Genomic DNA, 27,658 nt, shown 5'->3' with positions numbered 1-27,658 from the left:
TGGTAGGAAAAAACTATTTACACTTTTGAAATCAGCAAGTCTTTGCAACTCTAAAACGGCTCAAAAATTTAACTCGACAGAAACTGTTCCAAATTGTTCCCCAGTATAGTCAGTAAGTGAGAGCAAGTTAAGAAGTATTACGAGAAACCAGTTAAGAGCAAAAAAGTTTTGAAATATAAATTATTCACAACTAACACAAATATCCCTTTCCAAGACACGGAAAATTGTTAAAACATTAAAGGAGCCCAGTGCATTTAAAAATACGAATGGTAGAAGACTTTCCAATTCAACGTACAATATGGTCCACTACTGGCGAAGTATCGCTTATTCGTCTACACGTTATATAACTTCTTTTAGAAATATACAGAATTTTACTTGCCATAAAACTCTGTAACTGAAGAATTAACAGTATCCTCCAAATAATTTGAATAGACTGGCTGTAACCGGTATATGCGCAAATATTTCTGTTGGTGACGTGACGGTGTACTGAAAAACGCTACATCAGTATTTATGTCAGTTGCAGATTAATAATTATAGAAATTACAAAAAAATGGCTCTGAGCACTATGCGACTTAACTTCTGAGGTCATCAGTCGCCTAGAACTTAGAACTAATTAAACCTAACTAACCTAAGGACATCACACACATCCATGCCCGAGGCAGGATTCGAATCTGCGACCGTAGCGGTCGCTCGGCTCCAGACTGGAGCGCCTAGAACCGGACGGCCACTCCGGCCGGCTAGAAATTACAATTCGTATGTTTAGAGTGGTTAGTACTTCCAGTAACTGAAGTGAAATGGAAAGAAGACAAGGATTTATGGACAGACGAACATAGGGTAATAACAACGGCAGCAGAAAATGGCATAACGGGAGTACTATGCGTTATAAAGAGGAAGGTGTGGCAGAGAGTGTGTTATTTGTTATCAGAAAAGACAAGAAACCAGCTCAGACAATAGTTCAGATATACATGCCGATTCCATAAGGAGAAGACGAAAAGAGAAAGTATATGGGGATACTGAACGGGTAATTCTGTATGTGAAGGGAGATAAAAATGCGGTTTTAGGGAAAGGAATAGAAGGAAGGGTTACAGGAGAATAGGGGGTTGAATGACAGAAGAGACACTAATTGAGATCTGCATTAATTATCAGCTACTGATAGCAAATACTTTGTTAAAGAATCATGAGAGGAGGACGTGCACTGAGAAAAGTCCAGGAGATGCGGTGAGATTTAAATTACGTTATATCATGGTCAGGCACAGATTCCCAAATCAGATGTTGGATCCTAAGGCGAACCCAGAAGCAGATGTAGACAGATCACAATTTAGTAGGCTGAAGTTTAAGAGACCGGGCAGGAAAAGTCACTGCGCGGCAAAGTGGGATACGGAAGTACTAAGGATTGAAGAACTAACGCTTTAACTTCTCTGAGGCTATAGATACTGCGACAATGAATGACTCAGAAGGCAGTTCATTTGAAGAGAAATGGATATCTCTAAAACTGCCATTCGCAGAAGTTCGAAAGAAACCGTAGGTACAAGAAAGGTAACTGCAAAGAAAAAATGGCTAACAGAAGAAGTAGTTCGGTTGATCGACGAAAGAATGAAGTACGAAAATGAAAAGGGAAATTCAGGAATACGGAAAACAAGCCACTTAGGAATAAAATGTATAGGAAGTGCCTTGCAGCTAAGGTGAAATGGCTGCACGAAAAACGTGAAGACATCGAAAAAGAAGTGATTATCGGAGCGACTCACTTACCATACTGAAGCTTCAAAGCAACCTTTGGTGAAGTTAAAATGGAGTGTGGTAACATTAAGAGAGCAATGGAAATTCCACTGTTAAATGCAGCGGAGAGAGAGGATAGGTAGAACTCATACTATTGAAGACCTCTATAAGGGGAAGAACTTGTCTGGTCACGTCATGGAAGAAGAAACAGGGGTCGACAAGGAACAGATATGAAATCCAGGATTAGAATCAATTTTTAAAAGAGCTTTGGGCGACCCAAGATCAAATAATGAAGAAGGGATGGATAATATTCTTTCTAAAACCATTGGTGAAAGTGGCAGCAAAACTACTACTCACGTTGTGGTGTAGAATACCAGACTTTCGGAAAAATGTCATCCACGCAATTCTCAATACAGCAACAGAGGACAAGTGTGAGAATCATCTCATAATCAGCTTAACAGTTCATGTACCTAAGTTGCAAACAACAGTATACAGCAGAATGGAAAAGAAAATTGAGGATTTGTTAGATGAAGATCAGTTTGGCCTTAGGAAAGACAAAGGCACAGAGAGGCAGTTCTGACTTTTCGGTTGATAATGGAAGCAGGACTTTAATACAGTGGTACAAAATGTTCGAAATTCAGAAAAAGTTAGGGGTAAGCTACAGGGGCAATATCCAACCCGAACAAGAACGAAGAAAGATTAATAAGACTCTAAGACAAAGAACAAAGTGCTCGGATTAAAAAGCATGCAACACAGGCATGTAGTCTTTCAACCCTTCTGTTCGATCTTTATATAGAAAAAGCAATAACGGAAATAAAAGATTCAAGGTGGGTTTGAAATTCAAGTTAAATCAGTACCAGATTCACTGACAATATTACTATCTTCAGACAAGGTGAATGAGAATTACACGATGTATTGAAAGGAATGAACAGTCTAATGAATACACAGTATGTGCTGAGGATAAATCGAAGAAAGGTGAAAGTAATGAGAAGAAGCAGAAATGAGAATAGCGAGAAACTGAATATCAGGATAGTCACGAAGTAGATGAAGTTAAGAAATTTTTCTACCTAGGCAGCAAAATGACCAATCATGGACGGAGCATGGAGGACATAAAAAGTAGATTAGCACTGGCAAAAATTACATTTCCGACCAAGGGAAGTCTTCTGGTATCTAATTAGGGATTAATTTGAGGAACAAGTTCCTGAGAATGTATTTTTGGAGCATAGTATTATGCGGTAGTGAAACACGGAAAAGCCGAACATAAGAGAACCTAAGCATTTGAGATGTGGAGCTACAGAAGAATGTTGAAAATTAGGTGGACTAAGACGGTAAGGAATGACAAGGCTCTACGCAGAATCAGCCACGAAAGGAATGTATGGGAAACACGGAAAAGAAAGTCACAGGAAGATAGCATATTTGTTAAGACATGTCTTCCGTTGTGCTACAGGCAGCTGTAGATGGTAAAAACTGTAGAGGAATACGGAGTTTGGAATACATCCAGCAAATAGGGACCAGGTTGTGATAGCCGAACCAAATCACTGAGAAGACCGATGACACAAAAAAAATATTTCCTCCATTAACATTTAAGATTTGAAGCTTATTTTCAATGGGCAGTAGGTCAGGATTTGAAGAGTGGACGTGTGGACGCAAAATGGTTACTGGCAGTTACGATCATGCGTATAACAACAGGTAGTAAAGTTTGTGACGTGTTTATGAGAAGACTGTTGGCAGAGAAGACTGCCTTTCACGGCTAGCTGTATTTTATTATTAATCGTTCATTTTAACAGACTACCTAACTAAGGGTATTAACCGCAATAGAAGTAAACAGTGCTGCAGATCGCTGTTTATATGTGTGTCATTCTTAAGACTGGATCTCGCTACTTAACAATGGAATACAGCCGCCTGATCACATAAACTATGCTTTCTGACATGTCGATAAAAATTTTATTGTACTTTTATCTGAGATTCCTTGGAGCCAAGGAAGCTGTAGACTACCTCATCGTTTGACAAGTCGTGATTTATAGAGTTTATTTGTTCTGTTGGTAGAAAACATTGCTAGCACAGAGTACAGCCGAATTTCATTGCTTAAACAGTCACGTTCACTGCTAGAGTTTTAACAATGTGCTTGGTGTTGCTATTATAGCTTTCAACTAGTTACGGTTAATATCGATAGACTCGATTCCCAAATAACCACTCTCTCGTTTGCTCAGCTCTTTAATCGTTAACAGGATGACGAGTGGGCGGGCAGACAAATCTGATCAAGCGAAGGAGGAAATGCGAGAATTATCTAATAACGGCAGTAATTACTTGAAACGTCAATAAATTGAGAGGGTCGGTTACACTACTCTCTTCTTCTCCGTACGATTCGTTGAAGTGTGCGAGCCTAGTATGCAAATGCAAGAGAGCTGTCAAACATCGCTGAAGTGCCACGGCATCTCTGGAGCTCCTAAAGGAAATCCATCCGAAGAACCACGCGTCACGTACGCCGCTGTTTGAGTTGCGTAAGGCATTTACATAAAGTGTAATCGGCTGCACAGGGTTCTAAGCAGTCATAAACTTCATTATACGTAACTTAACAAACTGACATAAGTGAAAAAAAATTTACTGCACAGTAGTTCAGTCTCTCCTTTATCTGCACAGTTTCGATCAAATATAAGAAACGAAACTGAGCATGAGGGAGAGTGATTGCAAAAAAAAAAAAAAAAAAGTCCCTAGAGACGGAGAGAGGGAGACAGTGTAGGGGGCGCGGATGGATGTTGGTGTATTTGCTCTTTATATACAGGATGAAGAAAATTTCGGACACACTGACTTCGCAGCACGGTTCCTCACATACTACCAATACAAAAGTGTGTGTCACAAAATTTCGTCCTGCGCATATTTCGGGCAGTAAATAGACCTTAAAGACTGGCAATCTGGCAACACAGTAATCAGCATATAGCAGTAGTCCTGTGCAGTTAGTGCTGTGGATAGCGTTTTGTATTAGCATGCAGGAGGTCGAGGATTTGATTCTGGATCGTGGGATATTTGTTTCATTTGTTAAATATACATGTGTTAGGATATCTGGCGTCTTAATCGTCATACTGCGATTACAGTGGGTCCTCTACAAAACATTTGGAGTTACATTCTATGAACCCAGAAGTACAATCGTTTTCATTCATCAGCTTTTAAAGAAATCTCTTGCATGTAGTGGACGCAAATTGTTTCGCACCACTGCATCTACTAGATTCCAAACTTATTTTGTGTGCAACGTCCCCTAAAGGTCGCACCGGTAAATACCAACTATTATTCTTTCCACGCTTAGGTCCATCACATTTCGTTAGGTTCTTACGTCACACCTAGGGACAGCAATGTGCTTTGCAAATAATTGCGATGGGACCATTGCGGAAGGGTACACAGAAAACAGGAGTCTAGTAAATGCAGTGACGCGAATCAATTCGCCTCCATGACGTGTAAAAGGCTTCTTTAAAAGCTGACCAACAAAAATGATTGTATTTCCATTTTTGTGTTCGTAATATGTAACTGCAAATGTTTTTAGAAGACCCACTGTAACCGCTGTATGACGATTAAGGCGCCATACACTGCACCACGCAGACTACATTTAGCAAATAAAAAGCAATAAGCCTCAACCCTGAATCGAACCCTAGAACTCCCGCATGCTAGTCCGAAACGCTATCCACTGCACCAACTGCACAGCGCTGACGAAATGTGCTAATAGACATAGTTACTGTACATGTGGTTACAGTGTTGCCAGTACGAAATTTTGTGAAAGACCTTTGTGTTGCTAGTATGTGAGGCACCGCGCTGCCAAGTCCGTGAGCGTGAATTTTTCTTCACCCTGTAGATAATTGCCTGGCAATACGGTCACAGCAGGGCAGAGGACGCCAAACTGGGCAAAATTTTCCAAATAATCGTTGGTGGGAAAAGAATCGTTGGTTGAAAGTGACAGACCATTCAGGAACGAGCACTCAGAGGTTTATGCAAGAGTGCATGGCTCTGAGCACTATGGGACTTAACTGCTGAGGTCATCAGTCCCCTAGAACTTAGAACTACTTAAACCTAACTAACCTACGGACAGCACACACATCCATGCCCGAGGCAGGATTCGAACCTGCGACCGTAGCGGTCGCGCGCTCCGAACTGTAGCGCCTAGAACCGCTCAGCCACTCCGGTCGGCAAGAGTACATGTTTGGGTTAATCTAGCACTACAGTTTCGTCTGCCTAAGTTTTGTTATGTTCATATTCTTAACAAATTAATGACATTACGTTAGTTTTAGGGTAGGTTATTTAATATTGAGGTTAACTGAAACCATTATTGACAGGTAATTTAATTAGCAACTTGGCTCTTGCAACTATAGTATTCGTTAGGATAAGATGGTTTAAATCCACACATTTTCGTACTCTCGTCAGTGATTGAGTGTTGTTTTATAGTCACATGTTGACATTGCTGCTTATCTGAAATGCGATTATTTAGAAACTTTTCCTCAGTTTGACATCCTACATCCTGCTCTGAACACAGTTGTTGTTCTCCTCCCTGATATACCGAGAGAGAGAGAGAGAGAGAGAGAGAGAGAGAGATTGAGTAGTGGGGGAAGGTTGTAAAAGGTGAAAGACTGAGAGAATAATGCGCAGTGGAGGGTAAGAAGAGTTGGAAGACTAAAGGGAGGAGAACTTCGATTAAATGTCTTCCAGACGACGTGGCCACTAGAGATTTAGAAAGAGGAGGAGAGGCAAATAGTGGATGTAGAGAAATGGTTGGGATATAAACTTGGAGAGACAGGGTGATACAGAGAGAACAAGTCGTATGAAAGGGAGGACGTATTTTGAAAGTAAACGACTATGTCCACAAATTTCTACGAGTCTGTATTGTCACTGTACATAAAACTCTTATGCTGACCACTTGTCCTTACGCTTAGTAATTTCAGATTCATGGCTGGAGAACCAACTTTAGAGCTATACACAGGTTTACAGTGGGGCCTGCAATTCACTCTGCTACGACTCTACACAGAGCGCTCGCAGAATTTACGGGCTACCAAAGCGGTCACAGTTCTGCTGAAACAATCGCCTTTGGCAAACGGCGAGATAAAGCCGGTCTGGCGGGCGGCGAGCGCGACGAGTCGGCAACTATGTCGAGTGGCGGATAGAATGTGATCGACGCGCCCCCAGGCCCGCCGCGCTATTGTCCTTAATGAATCACTCCGGCCGGCCGGCCTGCGGCACTCCATTGGCGAAATGACCCGCAGGCCGTCCGCTCGCCTTATATCTCACTGGAACAGAGCGCGCACCCACTTCGTCCGTTCTGCCCTTAGCGTCGCAGAACAATGCGATTTACCAGATACGTGCCGAGTGCCTTCGGCAAACCCCATTAGCTCTTCCGGATCGTATCGTAACAGGAGGACACGTAAGCGCAATTTGCACATTCGTTTGAGTTTCCCGTAGTACAATGAAACACCCTAGTATAGACTGGACTGAGTCTTCAAAAGAGAAACTCACTTCAAAGTAAATAAGAAAAAGAGTAAAGGAAAGAGAGATGCGAGAAACGAAAATAACACTTGAGCGCTGAAATAAGAAAACAAAGCCTTTCCGGAATTTCACAAGAAATACTGCACGGAATGACTGAAGTAAAGAAGTTGGGAGAGACAGATTACACAGGTTAAGGAATATTACAGGGATGAGAACATGAAACTGACCCAGAAAATATTTCACGCAACTTGGCGTAGGCAAACCAGTTTACATCATCTGCCCGGGTTGTGAAGTTGTAAGTTACGTTGCCTGCCTTAAATTGCTTTAAATACTGCCTGGGCCAGTGTCACTTAACCAGCCCTATCTTTCTACTTCAGAAATTCACTGACATCAAAAATTAAATTATGATGAAGAAGATGCTTGCACAATTATATGATTTGAGCACAACAACGAATTTCAGTGAATGCCAAAATAATGCATGTGAAGAGGAAGACGCTGCAGGAATACGAATTTTTGTCGTACAGGAAAACTGATGGAACAAACAAACTGGAAAATATAGAGTCGTTAATATCTCTATAAACGCATACACCCAGCAAACTTTCTTATGGAGTACGATGCAATACTTCTGGTGACTCACTATTTCTTCCCTTCCATGATGCATTCACAGAGAAGGGGAACGATGACTGTCAGTAGTCCTCCGTATGAGCTCTACCTATTTTTCATATTCTAGTACCAGATTTTTTTCGTGAGACGTGTGTCAGAATAAACAACATGTTCCCCGAATCTTCCTGCAACGTGTGCTCTCTGAATTTCAGCAGTAAACCTCTCCATGATGAACAATGCTTCTACTGACTATTGTAACGTTCTCTCGCTTACCGAACAATCCGTCTACGGAACGTCACCGTTCTTCGTGGGACCTTCTCTATCTCTTTTAGGTATTCAAATACCCAATGAATGACAAGCAATACACAAGAGTTGATCAGACAAGTGCTCTATAGACCCGTCTGTGGTGGACGAACTACGTTTCCTTAAGATTCCTCAAGTGACTCTCATACTGACACTAGCTTTACCTTACATTAGTATTATGGCGTATTCCACTTACGTTGCACCGGAGAGTTAATCGTACGTACTTTTAGGGCTTCGTACCTCAACAGTTAAAAAGGGAAGATTTGTAGGACCACTCTGTAGTCCGTCTGTCTCTCTGTATGTTAAGACCCGTTTTTCTCAAACAAGGCTAGAGATATCGAGTTTGAAATACACTATGTGATCAGAAGTATCCGGACACCTGGCTGAAAATGACTTCGTTCGTATCGCCCTCCATCGGTACTACTGGAATTCAGTATTGTGTTGGCTCACCCTTAGCCTTGATGACAACTTCTATCCTCGCAGCTTAAGGTAAACCAGGTGTTGGAAGATTTCTTGGGAATGGCAGTCCATTCTTCACGGAGTGCTGCGCTGAGGACAGGTATTGATGACGGTCGGTGAGGCCTGGCACGAAGTCGGCGTTCCAAAACATCCCAAAGGTGTGCTATAGGATTCAGGTCAGGACTCTGTGTAGGTCACTCCATTACAGGGATGTTATTGTCGTGTAACCACTCCGCCACAGGCCGTGCACTATGAACAGGTGTTGAAAGATGCAATCGAGATCCCCGAATTGCTCTTCAACAGTGGGAAGCAAAATGTTAGTTAAAACATCAATGCAGGCCTGTGCTGTGATAGTGCCACGGAAAACAAGGGGTGAAAGCGCCCTCCATGAAAAACACGACCAGACCGTAACACCACCGCCTCCGAGTTTACTGTTGGCACTACACACGCTGGCAGATGGCGTTCATGGGCATTCGCTGTCCGACAGCCGGCTATCTGATCGTCAAATTGTGTACTGTGAGTCATCACTCCACACAATGTTTTTCCACTGTTCAATCGTCCAACGTTTACGCTCCTTACACTAAGTGAGTCGTCGTTTGGCATTTACAGGCGTGATGTGTTGCTTATGAGCAGCCTTTCGAACATGAAATCCAAGTTTTCTGATCTCCCGCCTAGCTATTATAGTATAGTACTTGCAGTGTATCCTGATGCAGTTTGAAATTCCTGTGTGAAGGTCTGGATACATGTCTGGCTTTTACACATTATAACCCTCTTCAACTGTCGGCGGTCTATGTCAGTCAACAGACGAGGTCGGCCTGTATGCATTTGTTCTGTACGTGTCCCTTCATGTTCCGACTTCACTATCACATCGGAAACAGTGGACCTAATGATGTCACGTGCAGACGTGTGACGCAAGTGACACCCAATCACCTGAACACGTTCAAAGTCCGTGAGTTCCGCGGAGCACCCCATTCTGCCCACTCATGATCTCTAACGACTACTGAGGTAGCTGATATGGATTACCTGACAGCAGATGGCAGCACAATGCACCTAATATCAAAACCGTATGTTTTTGAGGGTATCCCGATACTTTTTATCACATAGTGTATGTGCCAATTACGAGTACTAACGTCTACGGTTCCTTGATCCTGTAAAAAATTTAAGTTAAATTTAAGTATCTAAGTTAATGCAACCAAAAGATACGGCCGGCTGGTAATAACCTTTTCTCGCAGGAATGGCTACAAATATCAAGTTGAAATTTATGCCTAATACTAGGGTCTACGATCGTTTGGTGGTGTAAGAAATTTTACTACGTCAATGTAATCAAAAGATACAGTAAATCATCTCACATATTTTGACACTCGTAAACTCACCAAAACTTACAGATTTACTAAGTATATACATAGTTAAGTAAGTTCAGAACCCTCAGAGCGCAAATCCTATTGGCACGTGTGCGTTATTTTTTCGGCTGTGTAGTGGGACGCGAAATTGAAGCGTCACCCATCTACCCGTGTCAGCCCAGTTTGCAGGTGAATATAAGTTTAATTTAGTTTTTTGTTTATGTATTTTTGTAATATTTGTAAATGTTGTGAAATATCTAAAGTTTTGTATTTATTTTTTATGTTTCATGTACGGAGAGGGCGGCGCAACGAACGGAGACAGCATCTTCACTGCCGGGACCAGGGAGAAAATTGCTGGCCACTATACGTCGCGGGTCGACAGCCAAAGAGCAACAGAAGATCCTGAAACCGAGTTGTTGCGTCGTGCTTCTAAAATACTGAAAAAATAAGAATTTGTAATGTTTCTACAACAATGACGTTATAGAAAGTCAGTCCTATGTTCAGTCCTATCTCGTCGAGGCTCAGGTTCACCTCTATATGTAGTATATAGGAAGATAATAAACTAGTGCATACTACAAAAGTTTAAATACGTGTTCCGAGAATTTATTTATGAAGAATTATATTAAGGAAGAAGCATTACTGATTTATTTGACAAGATTATTAATTTTTGACAACGTTCATCGCGAGTTTGAGTCCTGAAAGTTTATTCAATGTGGTTCTAATATTTATTAAATCAGATAACTTGCATTAATATAATTTCTGAGAAGAAACAAACGACATCTAAATTGAAAAAAGTTTGCGCAAAACAATTGGACTGAGTGACGTAATTCTGCGCATACGACTCAAATGATGATGTTTTACAGTTTCGTTCAAGAACCATTCAGAGACAATTTAAAAAGAATTTAAATAATTTTGAAGTGTGTTGTAACTGACGTAGGTGACGAAGTCTGCGCATGGTCATATGTCAAAAGAAAATCATTTATACAAAACTATACGTCGTTACACTACAGCTGCTATTACGTGTAGTTGAAAGTGCAAATGTGGAGAATCCACAATTATGAAAGAAATGGGTGAGACAGTTTCAGTTATTTCCCACAGTGAAGTGGTTACGTTACTTCGGGACCGCTTACTACATTTCTGCACAGTTTACTAGCGATTATTAAGCTTTCAGACACGTCGCGGTATTCATATGCATGGCAAAATGAAAACTCGTAGTTTGCTCGGTTTTCTGTAATTGGAAGCTGATTATAGTGAAGAATACTATCATTGCAGACCGCAGTAGTGCAGACGCAGAGTTGTGATCATTTCTTGACTTATGACAGTTGCTGCTTTGTTAAAAGCGCCTTATCGAGAACGTAATAATGCGATAATTCCTTTAATATTTAATCACATATACGACGACGTGGTGAAAAGTATACCTCTGAACTTTTTGTTCTGTTCTCCATGCATGTCATGCATCCTTGGTTAACTTTCCCGCTTCGCTGACGCAACTTGCACCACTTTGTTGCTACAGGACTCCTAACTGCAGCGCGTGGGGATGTGTAACGTAACTACGTCGGCGTGTGAGGAACAGCGTTCTGTAATCGAGTTTCTAACCGCAGTAAACGTATGTCCAATTGAAATCTATAGAATAATGAAAGCTGTGTACGGTGATGACTGTATCGATATCAGTAATGTGCGAGTTGGGTTGTTCGTGTTCGTAGTGGAGGGAACGGCGGTGCTGATCTGAACGTGTGCGTTAGAGCTAGGAGAGAACAACGGCGTGCAGCACCCGACGAGACTCGTCGGAATCGGGTTGATGAACTTATCAGACAGAATCGTCGGATAACATAGACAAAGATCTCAGGTAAATGTGGCATATCACGAGAGCGTGTTTAGGCCATACAGCTGGCCTCTCGTCGGGAGAAATGTCTTTGTCGCTAGAACGACAACCTTGAGACATATATGCAAGGCTCGTGTTCATGCCATTTATTGTTTGTCATCATCTATTACTGTACTGCCACCTCATTTTCTCATTCCATTTACTGGCGTCACTAACTTCCTGCCTTACTTGCCCGTGAGCGGCAGCAGCAGCGCGTATCGAGAAGTGCACTGTCGTACCATCTCTGGAGCGACCGATAGTATTTCCGGGTCGTTGTGTGTCTGGCAGTCAATTGGAGACGGACCAGCAGTTCAGTCGGGACGCAGCAGCAGCAATGAAATCAGGGACAGGGCGCCGATAGCCAGTGCTCGCCAACTGCTGGCGACACACATGAACTGTCAGCCAGAGGGAGATTGGAGCGGGTCGACCATTGATTGGTCGTTTGGTTGGTCGTCTCATCGGACGACGTATACTTTGTCCTTTCACAGTTCGGTTCTAGGTGCTTCAGTCCGGAACCGCGGGACTGCTACGGTCGCAGGTTCGAATCCTGCCTCGGGCATGGATGTGTGTGATGTCCTTAGGTTAGTTAGGTTTAAGTAGTTCTAAGTTCTAGGGGACTGATGACCTAAGATGTTAAGTCCCATAGTGCTCAGAGCCATTTGAACCATTTTTTTCACAGTTTCTGGGCCTGGGAGTTGGTCGGTTGGCGTGCAGCAGCGAGGATATCTCCGCGGCACGTAGTTTGGCCGAGGCCGCTGTCGGTGTCCACTCCCGGTCAGAGTGTGTGGTGCTGTTCCCATTGCTACAGGGTCCGTGGCTCACCGATCCTGGACACGAAAGCTGGGTTAATCTTCCAGTAAGTCACTACTATTCACATTGTGTCGTTTTGTTTTCGTTGTCGGCTGTTAGGACATTCCCGCGAGCAACAACGTGTGTTCTCAAGTTGGGAAATTTTAGCCACCCTCCGGTGGAGTTTAACTGTACTTGGGTATTTTGAATTGAAGTGCATCAACGGAATCTTCTGCCTTTTGACGTTCCGGTTAGCTGCCCTGGCCGTTGACGTAAATTCAGGCAGTGTATTTTCGTCATCGTGTTGTCGCTGTCCGACACGGTGAGTAGGTTGACAGCTCAATGTATAATTCGTTGTGGGCGCCAATACCTTCTACGTTGTTTCATTGAGCTCCTTGTTGTGTGCTGGTAGGGTGGAGCGGAAGTTATCTTCTCGGTGGGTCCGTTGACTGTGTCGGTTGCGTTGTCGTTGGATCGAGAATGGTTGGGTCGACTGCCTGTCTCGCCTCGGAAACTTCTCAGCGCCGATGGGTGTACTGCCTTTTCTTATTTGTTCTTGTTGTTAGTATTTGTATGGCTTCTAGCCGATTTTTAAATTAAGGTTGTTTTGCCTTTAAGGCGTAAGACTGTTTGGGCCTTCAGCCTAATTGAAAGAACTGATTTAAGATAAGTCCTTCTACCTTTAAAATTTCTGATTTTGGTTTGAGTTTTAAGTTATTGGCTTTCAGCCGATTTTAAATTAAAATGGTCTTGCCCTTAAGGCATGAGATTGTACGGCGTATTCAGCCGGCTATTAAGTTCTAAAAATTAATGTTGTGTTTTCTTTAATTTTCTTGGCTCTTGTAATGTTTGATCAAATAAAGTTGGATGTTCGAGTGTAACTGACAGCCGCTTATTTTGGTCCCTTTCCACAATTTAAACTACCTGTCCTGTCCTGAGGGTTTAGCAGGGCGTACCAATATGTAGATATGAAAAATAAAGATGTAGATTGTTAACAAAGTTTGTTTTATTTACAAAGCTTTAAGAATTTTAACATTAAAAAATCTTGTGAATTACTTTTCAGGACGTCCTCCTATATAATTTTTTTCTAAATTATTTATGTCCAAATAGTAATTTCTTTGTTAATTTTTCGTCATACAATGTCATGTTGCATGTCCGCCGTATTGCTCAAACTTGTTTATTACAACCACAGCCCGTGAATATTTTCAATATCACCACGTATTGAATTTCACTCGAAAAACATTAGTAATAAATATTTTCTCTCTGTATACTACGAGGCCCGTTCAGTAAGTAACGAAAAACATTATTGCTGAAAGCATGTTGGTTTTATTCGGCACCACAATACACCATATTTTTCCCCACTCTTTTGACTAAAAAATCCTGTCTTTCAGTATAACTTCCGTTCAATTGACGGCCTTACGCCACTTTACTCGGAGGATCTGTATGGCCGCATGGTAACACTCTACTGATCTACGTCGGAGAAAACGTCTTGTTGCTTCAATAATCTGCCCATCATCAACCTACTGCTTCCCACAGAGTGCATCCCTCATCAGGCCAAACGAATGAAAGTCGGAATGTACGAGATCCGGGGGTTGATGAGGGAGGACAGTCCAATGAAGTTTTCTGGGCGCCTCTCGGGTGCGCGGACTTGTGAGAGACTCGCCCTTTGTCATAGGTCGTTCCTTCAATTTCCTTAGGGTATCACAATACACTGAAAACCTGGTTATTGCACCATGAGAGAGGCAATCAAACAGAACAGCTTCTTTGAAGTCCTGGAAGGCAGTCGCCATGATTTTACCTGCTAAAAGTACGGCTTCGAACTACTTCTTGCATTTTTGTTTCGGTTCGAACTATGAACCAATGTTTCATCGCCTGTGACGATGTTCGACAAAAAAGTGTCACGATCAGCCTCGTAACACAAAAGTGATTTCGCGAATATCCTCCTCCGTGCTCTTTACGTTCTTCTAATAGGCGAGGAGGGACCCAACGGAGACACACCTTTAAGTACCCCAACAAGTGAAGCACTACCAACAGAGACGTCCAGCTGAGCAGCGAGGTGGTTGATTTGTGAAACGTCGATCACCTCCAGTGAGAGTGTCCGCAAGTTTCAATACTGCAGGAGTCACGGATGTAAGCGGGCGATCGGATCACGGGTGATCGGACACGTTCGCGCGACCTTGTTACGATAATGACAGGTACCACGCCCAATGAATCACAGTGCTTTTGTTTACTGCTGGGTCTCTGTAGACATTCTTCAAGCGTCTATGAATATCCACAATGCTCTAGTTTTCCGCCAAAAGAAACTCAATGACAGCTGTCTGCTTGGAGCGCACCACTGTTAAAGATGCCGTTTTGAAAGTTACTTCTGGGAATAGTTCACTTCTTTTTACGGCACACACAGCTTACATAGTGATTTATCGCCAGAGAGTATACGGAAAGTAATGGATCTCTTCCCCTATTTACGCACAATACGTCACATTTATTTGCGTTCTGTCAGACTCCAGCCTCTGTATGAATCATCGCTCCTCCACAGATTATTTTGCAATCCTGAAAAGTCTTCAGGCGCTGCAGTCTTCCTATAGACAACAGCATCATCTGTGAACAGCTTCACGGGCCTGCCGACGTTATCTACGAGTTTCTGTGTACGTATTTCAAACATTTACGGCTTTTGGAGGGCTCCTGAAGTTACCTTCCGTTTAGTTCCGTTAAAAATGGCATGTTGAATTTTATCTCCAAAGAAGTCCTGATATGAATCTCAAGTCTGGTTCTACTGAACATACAAATCCAGGTCATAATATTACATGTTACACAAGTGTGAGTAACGAAATACATTGTCGTAACCAAAAATGTAATAGTTAACCACCAAGGCCCAGCGGAAATGCTAAGGATACAATCATGAAATTCAACTGACTTACTCAACCCTTATTTAATCAAAGCAAATAACTGATAACGCTCCTAACTTCGTAAAACTCTCCTGTGTTTCTGATTTAATTATCTGGCACCTGACCACTCGCTTTGTTTTTGTTTTATTTTGTTTTAGGGCGCAAAACCAACTAAGGCCATACACGCCCATGTCAGAACCGTAGAACAAGAAGACGAAAAATGAGTTAAAAGCGACTACACGTTAAGCCTAATAAAAGGAAAGAAAGACAACTTTCTCTTAGAGAAACTTCCATAAAAGACACCATAGAGACAATATCCTTCGCCATACTTCTAAGACGGATAAAAAGTAAAACGCGGTCGACAGCCCGCGCGTCGTTCGCTAAAACAGGCGATAACTCGGAAGTAAAACATAAATTAGAAAGTAAGTCATTAAAACAAGGGCGTTCCGCCAGGAAATGGTGAATCGTCAAAGGCTGGGGACAATAAGCACAAAGTGGTGGGGGATCATCACTTAAATGACGACGACTAAAAAAAGTGCCCAAAACGTAAGCTAACTAAAACGATCACCTCGCCTTGGAGAGGACCTGGAGGAGGTCGGCCAAGCTGCCCCGAAGGTTGTTCCCATGAAGGGAAGACAAGTTGTGATTCCAAAGTGACACCATCTGCTGACCATCGGAGGAAATGGGAGAAATAGCGGCCAGAGGCAGGAGGACCAGACCAGGCGTGATGCGTCATAACACCCATCTGGAACAAGAGGATGTGACCAACGACTTGAGTTTTTGCCGGTAGTGCGTCATTCGTTGAAACAGTACACTGAAAAAAGTTACGGTGTGCAGTAACTCCTAGTAAATGATAACGCAGTGTACAAGCTCCATCCTGACATGTGGCACACGCCAGAACAGAGATATTGTGTGACGTAACAATCCTTACAGTCGCCCACTTGGTTGGCCGTGCTGTCTAACGCACGGCTTTCCGGGCGAGAAGGAGCGCCTGGTCCCCGGCACGAATCCGCCCGGTTTTCCATCTGCCTCGGCGAATGCGGCCTGGTTCCCCTTATTCCGTCTCAGCTACACTATGTCGGCGATTGCTGCGCAAACAAGCTCTCCACGTAAGCGTACACCACCATTACTCTACCACGCAAACATAGGGGTTACACTCGTCTGGTGTGAGACGTTCCCTGGGGGGTCCACCGGAGGTCGAACCGCACAATAACCCTGGGTTTCGTATGGGGCGTCTGAGGGGTGAAGTGAACTGCGGTAGTCGTCGTAGACCCCACTGCGGCTACGGCGGGTACGGAGCCTCCGTCGTTTCTAGGTCCACGGTTAAAATACAATACAATACAATACAATTCTTACAGTCGAAATAAAGTATGTCAAGACGGCATTTGATATGAAAGCTACCTACTGAAATTCCCTATGCCTTAGGAACAAAATAAAACAGTACGCAAATGATACCTCCACGAAAATCACATAATTATGGGCAATATTGAAACACATATCCTCAAATGTTCGGCTGCATGGAATCACACAATAGCCACACATTCAGATTAAAACTTACTTCCAATACAGAAGAAACATTCAGTAGGTACGCACGAGGAATCTCATTACACAATCTCATCCCGAAATTCAGATGCTACACACAGACGTAGATGATGAACATGTCCCATGTTCCCACAATTTATTAAATAAAAATTATTGATTGGCTTAAAAATGAATTTATTCAGTCAATTTTACACTTCTCCCGGTGTTAAGGCATAAAACCTAATGAGACAAAGGAGTAAGAGAGCTCGCTAATGACCATATCTCACTAGAGATGTCTAATTGTTTCGTTGTATTTCGCATTATTCCTTTGATTATATTTATCATTATTTCAAATTAAGTCATAATGTTACAGTTACATAATAATTTGAAACATTATCTCATTAATTCCGTTTTAGTTAGAAAACATTTTCAAGACAATATAGACAACTACACGAAGCTGTGATAGCACCACTTACGAGAAAGCATATTCAGCATACACACTGGAATCTCAAGGTCCTCGATGAAAGGATAGTAAGCATCTAGAGTAAACTTAGATGCGATACTACCATGGACCCCCTCATATAAATAATAGTAAGACTTATGATAATGTATGGTGTAATGAAGAGAAAGTGCCAGCTGAGGAATTTGGCAAAGCGCAGAACTGGTCCGCTCAGATGTAACAGGTGAATAAGCAACACACCCACTGCTGGGATGGATACCATGGTAAGATGTCCCCGTTACACCTTTGGGCTACAATGCAGCAAGGCATAGAGGTCAAAAACTGTGAGTAACTGGATGCCTTCAATATATCCAGAAACGCACACCATTGTAGTGAATATGGTAAATACAGGAATGGTCTTATATTCCGGCTAACCACACAATAACTTTCAGCGGCCTCAGTAAGCCTTTCGGTGCAGATATGAAGAAGGGACAAGTAACAGAATGAACCACGATATCATGAAAGGTGGCAAGCCCTTCTGCACATCTCTTTACAGTAATTTGCCTTTAATAACGCTACTAGGTGACAGCTGAATTAGTTCACCGGTAGTCATAGGAGCACCGTGATTGAATGAGCTGATTTCATTCATCTCTTCTTATTCTTCTGTAATCTAACGTGGTACTGGTTGTGTCAGCGAGAAGTGTTGTGAATATGAGACATCAGACTTCTTGTAAGGCCCAGCACAACGAGCCATGAGGAGCCACGGCCCACCGCCTTCAACAGAACTATAGGGAGGAGTGATACAGATGTAGCTGCCTCGAAATGAGGGGTGAAAATCGCTTTGTTGAATAGTGAGTGTGCAGTTCATAGCATGGTCTGCGGGACGGCTGAGATGAAAGCTTACGTTCCAGAGAACGGAACTCTGTAAATGGTAGGTGCTAGGAGCACTTTAAATAAATACTTGTGTAAGTAGACACCATCTGGCTTTGCTAAAATCTTGAAAAAATTATCAGCTCTGACCTACTTGAGGTTCAGAAATTGCAGCAGATTCGCAATAGTCCACACTGCACATATTTCATAGAAGATTATACTACGTGTTTCTCAAAGCTCTGGCTTATTAATATATGTTAAAGATTGTAGTTCAAATTTGTGATAGTTTCACTGTCTCATATTCATCAGTGCATCTTCTGATCTCTGAGATTCTCAGGTTCTTGCAGGTAAACGGTTGCTGTTCAAATGTTCAAATGTGTGTGAATTTCTAAGGGACCAAACTGCTGCGGTAATCGGTCCCTAGAGTTACACACTACTTACACTGACTGACGCTAAGTTCAACACACACACACACACACACACACACACACACACACACACACACACACACACACACACACATGCCCGAGGGAGCACTCCAACCTCCGACTTGAGGAGCCGCGCAATTCTAACTACGCAGCCACTTCGCGCGGCTGAACTGTTACTGTGATAGCCATATATTCAGGTTACAATACATTTCATAGCGCCAGATAGATCTTCTAGACAACTCCACCTCATTCAGTAACTCTGTCAACCCACAGTTTTAGTTTTGCTATCCTCATCGGAAAGTATGTCATTGTAACAGTGATATTTACATAATTGTTTTCAGTACTTTAATTTTCCAAATGTCTTGAAATTGAGTTTAATGTCATATCCATTCCCTTTCGGAAATAAGTATTGCGTCAGTAGCCTACCTTCAGATTCACCGCTAGGGATTAAATAAATTATAGAGGCAATAAAGATTAAATTCAGGAGTGAGTCTCATCGGTCCACCTGATTTATGACTAACTCAGAATGAGTTTGTCACTTACACACCTGAGGTTTTGCAGCTGTTCAGGGGACATAGTCTGGTTTACTGATGGATGGATCACAATGAAGGCGCTGGGGCCGGAGTGTACAGAATAGTGACCTAACTAGAGGAAGCAGTCTCTCTCTAACGGAAACTGGCCACAGTATTCCAGACGGTTATATCCGCTATCGGAGAGTGCACGGCAGAGAATGGTAATAACTGCTGAAAGGATCGAAGCATCTACATTTGTTCAGACAGCCAAGCAGCTCTGAATGCTCCAACAGCCCCTGGAAATGAATCAAACATCGTTGCAAAATACTATAGAATATTGGACTGTGCTCCAAAAAAATAAACATGGGAACTAATGATGCTGTAGTCATATTTGAAGAGAAGTTTTGTAATCCTGGACATGAGCAGGAGACAGATTAAACTTATGTGATTTACAAATGGCCATGGGAACTTTCAGAAACACCTACTCACGTTGGGTAAAGAGGAAGAAATCCCTAAGTACGGATTATGTGCTGAGGAACGGGAGAATGCATCACACCCAGTTTTCCAATGCTAAGCGTTGGAGGGAAAAGGACACATAACAACTGGGACATTAAGTTCTGAAGCTTTCGTATCTAGTAAGGAACAAACAAAGGTTCTCATACTACTCATAAAGGTCTTTCTACTCTAATGAAATCAAATCAGTACGATTCCAGGTTAGTGATTGCTGATTACATGGTATATTCGTAAGTGGAATTAAGATGTAACTTCAGTTGGCACACAAATACCCTCCAGACCACGCAGCTATTCGCAAACCACGTTGGCACTTTTGCAGCCGGTAGTGGTAGATTGGTAATAGGTTAAAGTTACTAGCTTTCCACAGTGTTTTGTTGTAAAAAAACGATGCTAGACACGTCTCTGGTCCCAGTGAATCCCGTGCAAACAACGACTACATTAGGATACATCCACAATGTAAACTGTGTCCTGTCGGCAAGTGGGATTCATTAAGTAGATTGATTTTCAACGTGTCCAAGTATGGGAACACGCAGAAAACTGGTAGTCTGCTTGATGACTCGTCGCACTGTCCAGAGCCCACTGGTGGACGCAGAGAATGCTGGTTAACCTGCCAATAAGCACCAGCAGTCTATCACACGACAGCTGCTCTGCGTTCTACCTCAGTTTTGCAGTTAGTATTCATTGTAAAGATAAGTGGTGAATGACGTCTACCTGGTGGTGGAGCCATACTTCCAGCTGATAGTACGGCGTTCAGCTCCCCATCCTGGGAACGGCTGCAGCAAGGTGATGAGTAGGAATGACGCAGAGTCAGGAGACTGACTCTGGCAGCTTTCGGGAAGGACGCTTGTGCCTGCTGGCGTGTTGCCGCCGTCTTAGGGTGGCACAGGCCAAAGACCTCATCGTGGACGGCGTCATCAGTGCTCTTGCCCATACTGAACTGTCAAGCAGCAATAGAGACTGCCTGCACAAGGCTGTAACAGCTCAGCAGCCAGATGGCACAGAAATGAACTGCGGACACCCTCCTATCAGTAGGCTTCCTCCAGTGGACGGTGGTCACTCTTTAGATGGCCCTCCGGCTGTAAAGCATCATGATAGCAGTATTCAGATGTAAGCATGCCTGGAAGTCCAACAGAGGAGACAGTGCCTGGCTATGACAGCCTAACGACACATCGCATTACTGCGACCAGCATAGACGGTGACTCATACTGCTTCTCTGAAATAAGCAGTATTTACTCGGTCTTTGTTAGTAGATTTTGAATCGGTAATTCTCTCTCTCCCATAAGTACAACAGAACCGAGATGTGACGTGTGGTCGTTTAACAGTCATGCCATCACTGCCTCGGTGGCCCAGTTTCCCCGCTGTCAGCGATATTCTAAGCTTTTCAGGACACCCGAGGACTGGATTCTATAGTGTCAGCATAATTCATTTTTTTATCGACATTGCAACACAGCTACGATGAAGAATCCCATGACCAATTTGGAACGAGGTATCACGGCAACAGCTATTACAGAACAATACCTAACTGGCCTCTGGTATTGCCGCGCGAAGTGGCCACGCAGTTGGAGGCGCCATGTCGCTGACTGCGAGGCCCCTCCCGCCGAAAGTTCGATTCCTCCCTCAGACATGGGTGTGTGTGTGTTGTTCTTAGCGTAGATTAGTTTGTTAGTTTAAGCAGTGTGTGAGTCTAGGGACCGATGACCTCTGCAGTTTGGTCCCTTAAGAACTGCAAACAGAAACAGCCTCTGGTATTGAGGTTTCTTGCATCATTTTGCCGTGATGTCTCGTTCTAAATTGGTCATGGGACTCTTCGTCGTAGCTGTGTTGCAACGTCGATAAAAAAAGTTGAATATTTCGTTACCTACACCATTATACTGTATATCAGCTTAATGGCGAGCTATCTAACTTTTCGTTAATGAATATATGTAGTCCCGTCACATAAATGTGACCACCGCCGATGTTCGACTTCAACGTGAAACAACCATTCACAGACGGCAGATGGCAGCAGTAGCTGTGGAGGGTGCATAAAACTTGTCGGGGGAACGTGAAAATGGAGAGATTTATCTCACGTCCAAAAAGGCACGATCATTGGATTTCAAGCCAATTGTGGAAGAATTTCCAAAACGGCTAAGTCTATAAATTTTTCACGTGCTGCTGTGGTTACAATATACCTTGCATGGCAAAACAGCTTTCCAAAACTGGCGCTGAGGCAACGTTAGTGTACCACACTCCATAGATGACAGGGGCGAATGAACGCTGCAGAGGTGTGTTCGGGTGAACACACGTGCAACTGTTGAGCTACTGACCGCCCAGATGAGCCAAGGGACTACCAAATGTACCTCATGAACGACTGTTCAACGAAAGTCGCTGCGTGTGGGCCTCCGTGTGAGGCACATGGTTCATACGTCCATTCTGACTGCTGCTATTCATTGGCGACAATGAAGTTAAGTAGCCCACCAAACGAAATTCAAATCCTTTGCACTGAAGAGTAAATCGATTTGTCCACGTTAGGTCATTCATTGCTGTGTATTTTAAGTATCTAAAACAGGAATTTTCATTTTCGTATCTTACGTAGGGCCCTGACTTCCACCCCCATTAATACACGGTAGAAATGAATTTTTCTTATTATTCATCACGTTAGACGTTTCATAAACTGTTAAAGATACTGAAACGCGTATTTTGAAAATTGTGGTACGCAGGTAGGAACATATTTGACCATTTGGTTTACATGCGAAAATTTTGCCCATATAAACAGAACTCACTACTGTTCCTTTATTTTCAGTGGAATAATGTAATTTTTAAGGGCAGATGAAAAGAGGAATTGTGTCAGGTTGCAGCAATATACTGACAATGAGCTTTTTTAAAGCATTGGTTTGACTTCGTAGCAGCTGAGGAAAGCTCCGCCTACCATCCTCCAAGGAAGCCATGGATCTGAAGATGGTTATATAAATATAACCGAAACCGGTCACCTATGTTATTGAGACATAAGTTTTGTGAACAAGACTGAACTTTAGTTAAAATATAATATTCTATTGATCACTGCTTCCAAAAATGTTTACCAAAATTGTTTTGTTCTCAGTTATGTTTTTAATAGTAGACTATGATCAGAATTACATCGCAATGCAACAACATTAACATATAAATCTAGTTAAATTACGTCGAAAGAAAGAAAAAGGTCAAAAGTTCGGACGAAAATAAATTACCACGTCTTTTGCAATTTTGCCAGTAACCTAGTATGTTTTAATGACGTGAAGCCATAACAGAAACTTAGTAGAGGATTTTCTCTCTAAACGGCAAAGACCTAAGGAAAAAATCATATGAAACAGTTCACAGCAAATAACATACTGTCTCATTTCTGCTATCCTCATTCAAAGTGTGGTAGTGATAGTTTCAGTGTGTGTGTGTGTGTGTGTGTGTGTGTGTGTGTGTGTGTGTGTGTGTGTGTGCGCGCGCGCGCGCGCGCGCGTGTGTCCGTCCTTGACTGGAGTAGGCTTAAGTCTCTCACAATATAATAAGCAGGATGCTTTAATAATCTTACCGTTACCTGACAGATGCATGCATCAAACTTTTTTTTTCAGACAGAATTTGATCCAGAACAGTTATTCTCGTTGAGACAATGTAACTATTTGTGTATTTAAAACTGTGCACACTGACTGATAACTTGCAGAACTCAGCTGACGACTCATCAAGATCAAAATAGATTATCTGTATCTTTGACTAACTAAAAGACATAAGAAGTGGAAAAATTCAATTCTTCACTCTTCACAGGTATAGCAACAAAAAACTTGTATTCCAGTTGGTGGGAATTTTTTTTCTATATTTCTCAAACCATTGACGTGAAGAAAGGAAGTCCTTTGGCAAGTTTAATTTCCAGTTATTCATTCACAAAAACACACGTGTTACAGGATTAAGTCTAAACTGCAACATGGGTTGCGAACGGATAAGACAGACTCAGAGTTACCCTAAAAGCCGAACCTACTGTTAAAGACAGAAGTAGACACAGCTGTTATTTTTAATCGTTTATTAATGTCAGTTTTTTGTTAGATCTAAAACGGATTTCAAACTAAAAACAAGTAAAAGTCATACAATTTACCTACTAAATATCTTCTTTCTAAGACAACATTAAGTCAACATATACAAGTTTTTTCATTAAACAAAATTATCAGTTATTTGATCTTCTGGGACCTGAAACTAAACGACATTCAATAACTTTGGGCACTTCAGTTAGAACTGCATAGTAATAACAATAATCAGTATTTAAATATTAATGCTTCTTTCTTCAACGCACTTTATCACCAACTTTATTTTTCTTGGAAATCGTTTCATTGAACTCTTGACAGGAAACTTTTAAATTACACAGCAGCAATTTCATCATCGCTGGTTTGCAGTTTATTGCGTTCCTTTGCCCATTGGCCGTTTATGAAATAGAACACCCTTTCGACGTTGACATTATAGCCTGGAATTGGAAAGCAATATTCTGCCAGTTTTAATAACACGGATAGGAACGATGCGCGAGCGTGGAGGGGCGGGTTGACATTGGCTGTGCGGCAAATTCATCTTTCCCTCACTCTGTTTCTTGCGTCGTATATGTTAGGCTTCTTTGGCCTACAGAGAAAAACACAGGACACAGACACAAGAACAGAAATTCCCCTTACGCTTACGTCATTAGCATGAATCGGGATTTGATTTATGCAGAGAGCCATAACGGCAGCGGTCTTATTATCCCACTGTTTCTCGCACCGAAAGCGGGTTTACTGTGCAGTTTCGCTCCCTCCGATTCTAGTAAAGCCAATCCGTACTCCTAAGAAGTAGTAGGAGGCACTTCACTAGCTCCTTATTAGACACGATTTATACAGGCTCATCTTTTACAACCCAGAGCTCTGCGTTGCAAGATTAGATGTGGTGTGGATCCATCCACCTGAGCACATAGCCTACACGTAGGGGCTTCTCCCTCTATACCCATCGTGTGTAAACGTTTCTTGCTGTTCCCTTGGCCGGTCATCTGCTTCCTATCATCTGCTAGCTGTTCAGCTTCAGGGTTACAGAACTCTTGAAACATATCTTCGTCATCGTTAGCTGGCCACGTTTATGTTTTGGATTGTAGTGCAGTACTCTATACCCTGTCTACTGATACTTGGAAATTTGTGGTAAGGTCTTATGGGGCCAAACTGCTGTGGTCATCGGTCCCTACGCTTACACTCTACTTAATCTAACTTAAAATAACTTTCGCTAAGGACAACACACACACACACACACACACACCCATGCCCGATGGAGGACTCTAACCTCCGAAGGGATGGGGGAGGGGGGGGGCGCTGTTAAACATTGGTCAACCAATCAACTGTTGTCGAGATACAACACATTTTCTGTTGCCGTTCATCTGTGTCTCTGAGTACATGGAAGGTCTAAACCTTAAAGCAGGTGTTGCAAATGATGTCCATGTGTCTGAATGCAACATTAAACTCGTGTCTGAAATGAGCTGCGAATGCTCTCAGGCAGCCCTGAAGAATTCTGTAAATGCTGGATGGCTGCTTCAATCCGCAAACACAATTCGTCAAGAGAGTTGACCTCGGTAGCGTAGACCAGGCTTTTGACATGACCCCCACACAGAATTCCATGGCATTTAAATCCGGAGACCTTCGAGGGCATGGTACAGGCCCCTCTCTACCTCTGTAAGTGGACCATACGTCCGAGCTAGAAGCCAGAGCCGTCGTAAATGAAAATGTGTTGGAGCACCGTCATGCATGAACCAGGTGTCTAGTGGGACACCATCAAGTAAATGTAAATGTGGAAGTACAGTCCGCAGACACCGCATCTACTGCTGTCCGGTTACTGTGTGTGGAGCAGACCTGCCCAGACGTTCAGCGAATAACGATGCAGATGTTGTGATACGTGTGTTGCATTAGAACTGACATCGGCCCATATGTGACAGTTATGGCAGTTAAAAATACCGTCAAGGGTAAATCTAGCCTCTTCCTTCAACAGAATACTGCTTACAAACAAGGAATTCAGAGTACGGCGTTGTTGCACCCATTGGCAGAAATTCTCTCTAGGGAGTAAGTCTGCATTGTTGATGTTTTGGACTCGCTGGAGATGGTATGGATAGAGTACTTGCCGACGTAAAATCCACCACACACCTCTATGACCAAGGACACGCTATTTGGCAGCAATCCTCCTCCTTGAAGTACACTGACATTCGTGTACAATGAGGAACACCCTTTTCTCAACGTCGGGTGACAGACCTCGGTCAATGGGTACATCCGGGTACATGCTGTGCCAAACTCCCGATTTCTCTAAGGCGATGATGTAACTAGCTAAATGTACGCCTTTCGGGCTGCCTGGCGAGAGGCAAAGCTTCTCCATACAATTGTGCAGCCTCAAAGGCACTGTCATTCGCTTTCCCATACATGAAGTGCATGTCCGCGTACTCTTCACTGGTGTAACATTTGTCCATGCTGCCTTGACATTCTTAACTGACTGAACGAGCGAGGTGGCGCAGTGGTTAGCATATTGGACTCGCATTGGGAAGGACAACGGTTCAATCCAGCGTCCGGCCATCCTGATTTAGGTTTTCCGTGATTTCCCTAAATCGCTCCAGGAAAATGCCGGGATGGTTCCATTGAATGGGCACGGCCCACTTCCTTCCCTGTCCTTCAGTAGTCCGATGAGACCGAAGTTTGGTCTCTTCCCTCAAACAACCCAACCTCTCTTTAACTGTGAGGCCGATATTGCACAGTGCACGGAGGGGGAAAGAGAAGAATTTGCACATGCGTAAATACCACGACATCTACAATTGGTTCCCAACTCGAATTAATGCGTTACCACGGCAACCGTTGATTTACGGACCCATGTTTATTGGAGCTTTCTGGATATTTTTGCCTGTACTTTCACTGTGTGGGCTATTGGCCATAGCTTTGGAAACACCATGTATTTTAATATGGCTTAGTGACGGCTAGGACAAGTTCCAGTCCAGTAAGTGGAGTCGTCGCGCCTGTCTTTGTCTATCTATCAGCTTGTTCATGGCCACTAATTCCTGAGTGACCAGGGACCCACAACATGTTTACCATGTTGCTTTTCCTTAGCCTTACAAGGGCGTTGTGGCGTTATAGAACAATGTTTGACTCATTGGAGGATTTTATGGAGATTTATGAGTTGCTAGGCTGTCTAAAGAAATGTAGGTGCTACGATGCCCGTAGCACATGCGATAATTCTCCTCCGCACACACTCTAGTATAGGATATTTCAGTCTCAAACGAGTTTTATTTGTACGCTCTCTACCTGACGACTAAAAACGTCTCAGAAAAGCCCGACTGGCTGCACTTTAGTATATTTCGCTGGACACGCCGGTAAAAGGCCAGTCATATCCGGCTAAAGCCTGACACCTGGTGACCTTAACTGCAATACGAATGACAACCTACTTTCGCCTGGCTTGTAAATTTATTTATTTATTTATTTTTGCTCCAGAGAGGTGTCAACTGTAGCGAGTTCTGAGTAACACATTTCTCCTATTACCTTGTCAAATTTTGCTTATTTTGCCAAAACTTAACAGAGTTTACACAAATTAACTTTCCTAACATACTAATACAGTTGCAGTTGCGACAGAATCCTAGATCGTAGTCTATTATTAAAGAAACAATAACGGACAAGATAGTGTATGAAATACCCCACTGTCAATCTGAAAATTAACGCATCATCTCTTCACTTACCTTGTTGCACACTCACGTAATTTCTCCTTTCACTATGTCGAATACTGGTTACCGTTCTTTCAACATTTTATGAAATATGATGGATGTTATGAATAATTCACTATCGGTATATTGTTTGTGTGTTTGGGCGAAGGTGAGTGCACATATAAAACCAACTTTCTGGTTATTGGATGTAGATTTAGAACTTGCCCCAAAATTAAGGTCAAATTAAAAATGTTAGCTACATTTTATATGCACCATTGTACGATCTAACATTAACT

The 27,658-nt window shown here is 42.7% G+C and overlaps 1 protein-coding gene across 1 annotated transcript in view; it reads left to right on the top strand.

Moving 5' to 3' along the window:
- Positions 1–20,492: 20,492 nt before the first annotated feature.
- Positions 20,493–27,658, top strand: part of LOC126235377 (uncharacterized) — a 47,167-nt gene continuing 40,001 nt past the window's right edge. The window contains exon 1 of the mRNA XM_049944100.1: positions 20,493–20,774. Coding sequence (XP_049800057.1) covers positions 20,493–20,774 — 282 coding nt within the window. The remainder of the gene's footprint in view (positions 20,775–27,658) is intronic.

This window comes from Schistocerca nitens, chromosome 2, assembly GCF_023898315.1.
Source record: "Schistocerca nitens isolate TAMUIC-IGC-003100 chromosome 2, iqSchNite1.1, whole genome shotgun sequence".
Classification (NCBI taxonomy): domain Eukaryota; kingdom Metazoa; phylum Arthropoda; class Insecta; order Orthoptera; family Acrididae; genus Schistocerca; species Schistocerca nitens.
This window is presented reverse-complemented; position numbering and strand designations above follow the sequence as displayed.